The following is a 9,193-nucleotide window of genomic DNA, read 5'->3' as shown; positions in this document are numbered from 1 at the left end:
AAACCAGTAATATTATAATGAAAAATGATTTGATTTTAGTAGCAGGATTTTTTTTTAAATGATACAACATCTTTGCATATCTGAATATCGAAACAAAAATATCAAAGTGGCCCTTGCGTACTTTATATTTTCACTATGTGACACTTGCTGATATAATATGGAGAAACGACTTAAAGTATGCCTTTTCTGTATGGAAATATGACAACATAACCAAAGACACACAAAATGAAAAAGGGCAGCCTCTCAGGGGTGTTGCTCAGTTTAATGACAAACAATGAAAATCCAGACATTGCCATCACTTTCCGACAAACCCCCCCCCCAACAATAAACAGCACGTCCTGGGAAAAGAGAACCTCTGGTCACCCAAATTTATAATATACATTAAAAGAATACATTTAAATCTATTTACACATGCACACGACTTTAAGGTCTTCCCTTCCTTGAGTCCTTCACTCTGGACTGAGGTGTCCACCACCAGTCCTGGGTCTGGTTTGACCGACTCCAGTATCTTGGCGAAGTGTCTTTTCAAGACCATTGGATCATCAGAGTTTGGTTTTCTTTGCAATTTGTCTCCACGGGGGCCAACGTGAACATACACAAAATTTCTAGCTCTTATCCTCAAGAGAAAGACGAGAGGTTGGATTTCAACTTGTACCGAAAATCAACATCGTAAGTTGGCTGAAGGATTCCTAAGCCAGCGCGTGACTGGTCAAGAGGCGGGACTTTGATGGCCGGGTCGAGAAGTTCCATTTCGAAGTAAGCCAGCACCAAGGTCAAGAACTGTTTTATTTCATACATGGCAAAAAATCTGCCGGGACATTTGGTGACGCCGGAGCCAAAAGGCATGCAGAAGTAACGCAGTCTGCGGCCGTTACGATGGAAGGTGATTTTCTCCTGACCGTTTTCATCGAGAAAACGGTCATACTTATATTCCTGCAGGTTGAAAAGGATATAACTGATTATGAATCTGCCTATATTTTTATAATGAATACAAATTAGGTTTTCTTACATAAGGGTCTTCATAAATCTCTGGATCGTAGTGCAGCATTGGTGGGTACAGGGCTATGACATCATCTTTCCTTATATGGTAAGCCTCCTGATTGTCCAGGTGAAGTAAAAAGTCTTCTTTGGCGACACGAACGTTCAGAGAAGCACTGGAGAGACGCATAGCCTCCTTGATGATGCTGTCTGTTTGGACAAAATGGAGTCAAACGTGATCATTCATTCATGACGTACAGAACGGAAAGCTTAACGAGTATTGTGACTGACCCAAAACTGGCATACGGTCCAGCTGGTCCCTGGTCAGATTGAGCTTCGGCTCACCGGGGTTGATGGTCAGCACTTTTTGCACCTCCTCACGAGCTGCTTTCATAGCATCTGGACTTCTGAAAACATACACAGGGACACATAGTCATGTGACTATCACATATGCAAATTGGCATTTTGACACCAAATAAGTGGGAAACCCAGTTCTGTATTTACGTCCTCATTTTCACACAATTGCAACAAAATGAAATCTATGTGGACTCAGGATTGGGCCTGCCACATCGTCAAGATATGCATCATACCATCGTCTTCATACCAGCTGACTGAGTGATGAAAGGCAGGTCCGCATAGTGAGGAACCTATTGGCAATATAACCAGTGAATAACCAATATATAACCAATATAACCAATATATAACCAATATAACCTGTTGGCAATATAACCAATATATACCCAATGTATAAAAAATAAAACCATAATAACCTGTTGGCAATATAACCAATATAAGCACTATATAACCAATAAATAACCAATATAACCAATATATAACCAATATATAACCAATACAACCAACATATAACAAATATATAACCAATCCAGCAAGTTGGCAATATAACCAATACAGCCATTATATAAGCAATATAACCAATAAATAACCAATATATAACCAATATAACAATAAATAACCGATATAACCAAGACATAACCAATATAACCAATATATAAACAATAGAACCAATACAACCAATAAATAACCAATATTACCAATATATAACCAATAGAACCAATATATAACCAATAGAACCAATATATAACCAATAGAACCAATACAACCAATAAATAACCAATAAATAACCAATATATAACCAATAGAACCAATATATAACCATAGAAACAATATATAACCAATAGAACCAATTAATAACCAATAGAACCAACAGAACCAATATAACCAATATATAACCAATAAATAACCAATATAACCAATATAATCAATATATAACCAATATATAACCAATAGAACCAATATATAACCAATAGCACCAATAGAACCAATAAAACCAATAGAACCAATAGAACCAATATATAACCAATAAATAACCAATATAATCAATATATAACCAATATATAACCAATAGAACCAATATATAACCAATATAACCAATATAACCAATACATAACAATAAATAACCAATATAACCAATATAATCAATATATAACCAATATATAACCAATAGAACCAATATATAACCAATAGAACCAATATATAACCAATAGAACCAATAGAACCAATAGAACCAAGATATAACCAATAAATAACCAATGTAATCAATATATAACCAATATATAACCAATAGAATCAATATATAACCAACAGAAACAATATACTATAACCAATAGAACCAATATATAACCAATAGAACCAATAGAACCAATAGAACCAATAGAACCAATAAACAACCAATATAACCAATATATAACCAATATAACCAATACATGACCAATATAACCAATATAACCAATACATACCAATACTATAACCAATATAATCAATATAACCTGTTGGCAAATGATCATCGCCCATCTATCTAGTATTTGTGCATTTGTTAGAATCCCTAGGAGGAGTTTGTCGAAATACCAACCCTGGTCTCCGCCCCCAAAGCCCAAAATGGCCCACCTTCTGTGTGTTTCTGCATATGGGCGGCCATATTGTGCATCCCGTCACCACAGACGCCCCCACCAAACACCATGACCATCCGTGATTGGTGGTTAGTCCAAATGCTATACCTTCATGGAACCGGAGGAACGTTAGCTAAAATATGAATCATGCATCCATAAAGCAGCAGCTAATTATCCCAACTATCTTCTTTATACTTCACACCACATGAAAGGAGGGGGGGGGCAAAGGTCAATTCTCATAATCAGTGACCTGAAATTGATAAAAGTCATAAGATGATGTAACGACTGTAAGAGACAAGATGACTACACATCACGTTAGTGCAGTCAGCGGAGTTCAATAACATAAAACTTTATTGTCATACATTTGCTAATTAATCTCGTTACAATACAACTTTTTTTCTTCTTGGAAATGTTCTTTTCATAATTCTGACTTTATTTTTTAACAGCTTTTTTCTGCAATTAAATTAAAAAAAATTATAACTAAACTAAAATCTAATATTTTATTTAATATTTCAAATTTATGCTAGTAACATTCTGCTCATAAGATTACAAGAGTTTACTGTCGGAAATTTGCAATTGTTTTCCCGTTCATGTTTTGACTTTATTCTAATAAAGTTTTTCACAATTTATGCTGTTTTTTATTGTCCAATTTTCATAAATTATGACTTTATTAATATCATATTTTGCCTTGATTTTTGTAACATAACTTTTTTGGCAACCTCATTTTCCCCCCAAATTACAATTTTATTTATTGTTTTGTTTTTTTCTTTAATAATTCAACTTGAAATGATATTGTTTTTCCTTCTCATATTATGAGGTTATTCTTCGGCGCAGCCAGCCAGGGCGTTAAGGGGTTTCGGTTGGGTGGCTGCCGGATTGGGTCTCTGCTTTTTGCAGATGATGTGGTCCTGCTGGCCTCATCGACCCGCGACCTTCAACTCTCACTGAATCGGAGTGTGAAGCGGCCGGGATGAGAATCAGCCCCTCCAAGTCCGAGTCCATGGTTGGACTGAGAGTGCCATCTCCGGGTCGGGGGACAGGATCCTGCCCCAAGTGGGGGAGTTTAAGTACCTTTGGTGTCTTGTTCATGAGTGAAGGATGGATGGATGGAACGCGAGATCAGTGATGCGGACTCTACATCGGTCCGTTGATCTACGTTCCTACCCTCGCCTAAGGTCATGAGTTTTGGGTAGGGACCGACTTGATCGCGGGTACAGGCGGTTGAAATGAGTTTTCTCCGCAGGGTGGCTGGGGTTTCCCTTAGAGATAAGTCGGAGTAGAACCGCTACTAGATGAGGTTGTTTGGGTCTGGTTAGGACGCCTTCTGGATGCCTCCCAGGACACATCCAACCGGTTGAAGACCTCGGGAAAGACCTTGGACACGTTGGAGACTGGGAACGCTTCGGGATCCTGCGACCCGATCTCGGATAAGCAGTAGAACATGGATGGATCTTCATTCATTTTCTACCGATTTTTCCTCACGAGGGTCGCGGAGGTGCTGGAGCCTATCCCAGCTGTCTTCGGGTGAGAGGCGGGGTACACCCTGGACTGGTGGCCAGCCAATCACAGGGCACATATAGACAAACAACCATTCACACTCACATTCATACCTATGGACAATTTGGAGTGGCCAATTAACCTAGCATGTTTTTGGGAGAAAACCGGGGAGAACATGCAAACTCCACACAGAGATGGCCGAGGGTGGAATTGAACCCTGGTCTCCTAACTGTGAGGTCTGCGCGCTAACCACTTGACCGCCGTGCTGCCCACATGACTACTTATTTGTCATAAAATTTTGCCTTTATTCTTATTCAATTATACGTACATTTAGAATACATATGGCCCCGACTGAATACTACATAAGCCGAGGTGTCCTTCCTATTTAGGTCGGCTAAATGACTTATTGTGATTGACAGCGGATGTAGAAATGCGGGCCAAAATGGTGAATGCAATGCACAAACCTTATCAAGTAGAAAAGACTCCAAAAGGTCGCTGGCAAAGTGTTAGCCTGCGACGCCCAGAGCAGCGCCACATGAGTCCTGGCCTTGCTGACATCATTGAAGGTAGATAAGGAGTCATTGAGGATCATCCTCATCGAGATCAGATCTGAAACATTCTCCCTTTTTGCCAGGTTTTCAGCGTGCATGGTCTTTGCCAGGTTCTTTTTGAAAAGACGGAATTACATGTTAAAATGAAAAATAAAAACAAAACATTATTTTGAAGGTTGTGTCAAGGTGACCTCTCTGGCGCTGTAGGCGCTCTTAAACACGTGGATAGGCAGGCCAGCCACCAATGCAGGGAAGATCTTGTCAAACTCCTTGAAGTTCTCCAATGCGTTGAGCACCAAGGCTTTCTGAGCCGCTTGACGAGCCTTGCACTTATCCTCGCCAAATTCTTTCCCAAACAAAGTCAGATATCCGGACTCAAACATCACCTGAAGGACACCGTGTCAAAGGGAAGTGAGTCGCTTCTATGCAGTCTGAACAGTCATACCTGATCTTGATTGTTTACCTTGTAACAGAAAGCAAAAATACCATCCACTTCCCAGTGATCTTTGCTGGGGCTCAGCATGTTGGACCTCAACATGACATCCTGGAGGTGGCCCATCATGCTCTCAATCAGGGAGGGTAATGCCTCACCTTGGAGAGTCTTCAGAAAGGTTTGGTGGAGATTTTCTGTGGTGTGGCCGTGTCGAGGGTCGAAGCTGTCATGGCCGAATGCCTACATTCATGAAAACATCGGTTTTAGAAATGATATCACTTCAACGTTTACAGGAACCAACCTTCACTGATGTTGCAAAGTGGAACTTCCTCCAGTCTAGATGTCGACCTTGTCTGATGACCGAGTGGTAGGAAAAGGGGTCACACAGGAAGTGAATGTACTGGCCCGCGATCTTGCAGGTGAAAATGTGGCCGTATTTCTTCTGACGGCTGCGAAGGAACTGCAGGGGGTTGGCCCCGAACTGCAGAGCACAACCGAGATAAGGTATGAATCCATTTTCAACCACCGGCTCCCCCGGTTGCCTGCGGACACGGAAGAAGCTCAAATGAGTCATTTCAGTTGAAGAAGAACCGTACTACACCCATGAACAATAACGCATATCCGCGGATATCTGCAACTGTGTGTCAGACGCATGGCAGATTGTGTCCCTGTTACGTGTCTTTCCCCTACCTGCCCTGAAACACAGCATATACGGCGTGGTGGCATACAAACGTGAGGTGCTTTCACAGACATCAGGTCATTACATAATTTGTTTTCACCCAAGCGTAAAACCTACAATTAAAAATGGCTGCACTTTTAGGTCCTCACCCACTGGAATACAGAATACACGATACTTGAACCACACGGTAAACAATCATATTTCTCTTTTAGGTTATTTTTTGTCTTACAAAGTATAATGTAATAAAAAGGAATCGGGAAATAATTATTCCAAATACATTAAGAAATATAAATAATAATATATTAGACTAATAATATATGAGACTACCCTTACTCGTTCAGTTTCCCGTTCTTTTTAATGCCTGGTACAACTAAAGGTAACTTTATTTAGACAAAACTAACAAAAATAGCCTGAAACTCTTATGAGCTATTTTTGTTATCATGATCATATCTGTCCAAACAAATGTACCTTTAGCTGTAGCAGCCATTAAAATAAATTGATAATGGTAATGTAATGGTAATGGTAATGGTAATGGTAATGGTAATGGTAATGGTAATGGTAATGGTAATGGTTTAATTTCATTTGAACATGCATCAGATTACAATTGAGTGCATCCCATAATCAGTTCACAGTTCCACATGTCCAAAAGGAGTAGGAAGAAGCAAAGCTTATTAAATCCTACCCCTCCATCTGGTACCTTTACAATCAGTAACTGTTACATTTGTTCACTTCCTGCTTTTCCTAATATAGTTTAAGAAAAAAAAAATATATATATTTTTTTTTGTCACATACCGAAGTACAAGGTGATATGAGCATCCAATGACATAATGTGTACCATAGTAAGTGTCAATATAGTGATATATATAGCACATCATGACTGGTTCAAGACTCTTCATCCTTGTATTTAGCAAACATCAACTGCTTGTATTGTTTCTTGAATTGGCTCATCGTTGTGCATTGTTTGAGGTCCTTACTCAATCCATTCCATAGTTTGATTCCACATACTGAAATGCTATGGCTTTTTAACGTAGTCCTAGCATATAAGTGTTTCAAATGTACTTCTTCCCTGAGATCATATTTCTCCTCTCTTGTAGAGAAGTATTGGATGACATTTTTAGCTAATTGGTTATTTTTAGCCTTATGCATTATTTTAGCTGTTTGAAGATGAACTATATCAGCAAGTTGAAGTATTTGTCATTTTAGAAATAAGGAGTTAGTATGTTCTCTGTAGGCGGCATTATGAATTATCCTTACTGACCTTTTTTGCAGTACATTTAGCGAGTGAAGATTGCTTTTATAGTTATTAGCCCATATTTCCACACAATAAGTACGATATGGTAGAACCAGAGACAATAAAGAGTGTGGAGTGATTTCTGATTGAGAACAAATTTTGCTTTGTTCAATATTGAAATATTTCTGGCCACCTTATGTTGTATATTTGTAATATGAGGTTTCCAGCTCATATTTTCATCTATTGTGATCCCCAGAAATGTATTTTCCTTCACCCTTTCAATGTCTACACCGTCTATTTGTATTTGTTGGTACGTGTCCTTTCTGCTGTTACCAAACAGCATGATTTTAGTTTTATTTAGGTTCAAGGACAATCTATTATCATCAAAGCATCTTGTTAGTGTGACCATTTCTTCTCTGACCTTTCTAATGATTTTGTCTGTACTCCCTCCAGAACAAAAAGCAGTGGTTTCATCCACAAATAAGAACCAAGACCGGTCTAATCATTTCATACTCTTACCTCCGTCGTATCCCGACAGCCAACCAAAGGACGCAGCAGAAGCCCACGAGCACTGCCCATATGAGAGCGATGCTGATGATCATGGCTGCGACGACAGCGACGCTCCAACACCACGATGTTTGACGCAAACTGACTCCAATGACACCCGTCAAGCCGCCTGATGTGTTAGAAGGCGTGTGCGCGTCTACGAGCAGTTCGTGTGAGAGTGAGGACGCTGGTGTGGGAGGTTTTTATAAGAAAGCACAGCCTAAGGGTTGGCCCAAAGGTGGACTCAGAATTGTGTGATGACATCACTGCTTTGACCAATGACACATTATTTTTGGTGGTTGTTTTTTGTTCCCTTTAATGAAGACTGCAAGTATGCAGAGGGAATAAATAAATGCACAATTTAATCTGGACTCAAATGTGTTTTTTCTTCTGTTTTTTTTAGGTATTTACTTGAAAAATATTATTATTGATCAATTTATTGACACCTATCATAAATAATGAAGGGTCCCATCCAGGACAAGGGAAAAAGACAACCCCATGTGCGCAGTGAATGTGTGTTTGTGTGTGCTTGTGTGTGTGTGTGTGCACATGGGAGATGGCCTTGACCGGAGTCCATGGACAGTGTTACCTGACAGAAATGTTTCTGGCTTGGTAAATAGTTTCAAGGTCACTACGTTGCTTTTGTTTTCTGTACATCTGAGCGTCTACCTGTGTACTTGTGTTACACATTTCACTGTACTTGTTTACATACATTATACAAATACCTCGACACAAACTGATATGTACAAAAATTTAATTCCGATGACTACATTCATTTTCTACCACTTTTTCCTCACGAGGGTCACGGTGGTGCTGGAGCCTATCCCAACTGTTTTCAGTCGAGAGGCGGGGTACACCCTGGACTGGTGGCCAGCCAATCACAGGGCACATATAGACAAACAACCATTCATACTCACATTCATACCTATGGACAATTTGGAGTGGCCAATTAACCTAGCATGTTTTTGGAATGTGGGAGGAAACCGGAGTACCCGGAGAAAACCCACGCATGCACGGGGAGAACATGCAAACTCCACACAGAAATGGTGGAATCGAACTTGGGTCGCCTAGCTGTATGGCCTGCATGCTAACCACTCGACCGCCGTGCAACCTGAACATTGAAATATTCAAGAAAAAATTGGCTATTGGAAGTTGTATATTCTTTCATTTTCTACCGCTTATCTTCACGAGGGTCAACGGGGGGTGCTGGAGCCTATCCCAGCTGTCTTCGGGCGAGAGGCAGGGTACACCCTGGACTGGTGGCCTGCCGGCACATATAGACAAACAACCATTCACACTCACATTCATACC

The 9,193-nt window shown here is 39.9% G+C and overlaps 1 protein-coding gene across 1 annotated transcript; it reads right to left on the bottom strand.

The window, feature by feature from the left end:
• Positions 1-243: 243 nt before the first annotated feature.
• Positions 244-8,066, bottom strand: cyp7a1 (cytochrome P450, family 7, subfamily A, polypeptide 1). Its single transcript, XM_058062543.2, has 8 exons — positions 7,856-8,066; positions 5,728-5,968; positions 5,457-5,666; positions 5,185-5,379; positions 4,907-5,106; positions 1,270-1,385; positions 1,010-1,188; positions 244-933 (listed from the first exon to the last, which is right to left on the bottom strand). The coding sequence occupies exons 1-8, from the start codon at positions 7,936-7,938 to the stop codon at positions 619-621; spliced, it is 1,539 nt and encodes a 512-aa protein (XP_057918526.2). The 5' UTR covers positions 7,939-8,066; the 3' UTR covers positions 244-618.
• Between the last annotated feature and the right edge of the window lie 1,127 nt (positions 8,067-9,193).

This window comes from Doryrhamphus excisus, linkage group LG2 (genome assembly GCF_037039965.1).
Source record: "Doryrhamphus excisus strain RoL-2023G ecotype Guam linkage group LG2, RoL_Dexc_Guam_v1.1, whole genome shotgun sequence".
Classification (NCBI taxonomy): Eukaryota; Metazoa; Chordata; class Actinopteri; order Syngnathiformes; family Syngnathidae; genus Doryrhamphus; species Doryrhamphus excisus.
This window is presented reverse-complemented; position numbering and strand designations above follow the sequence as displayed.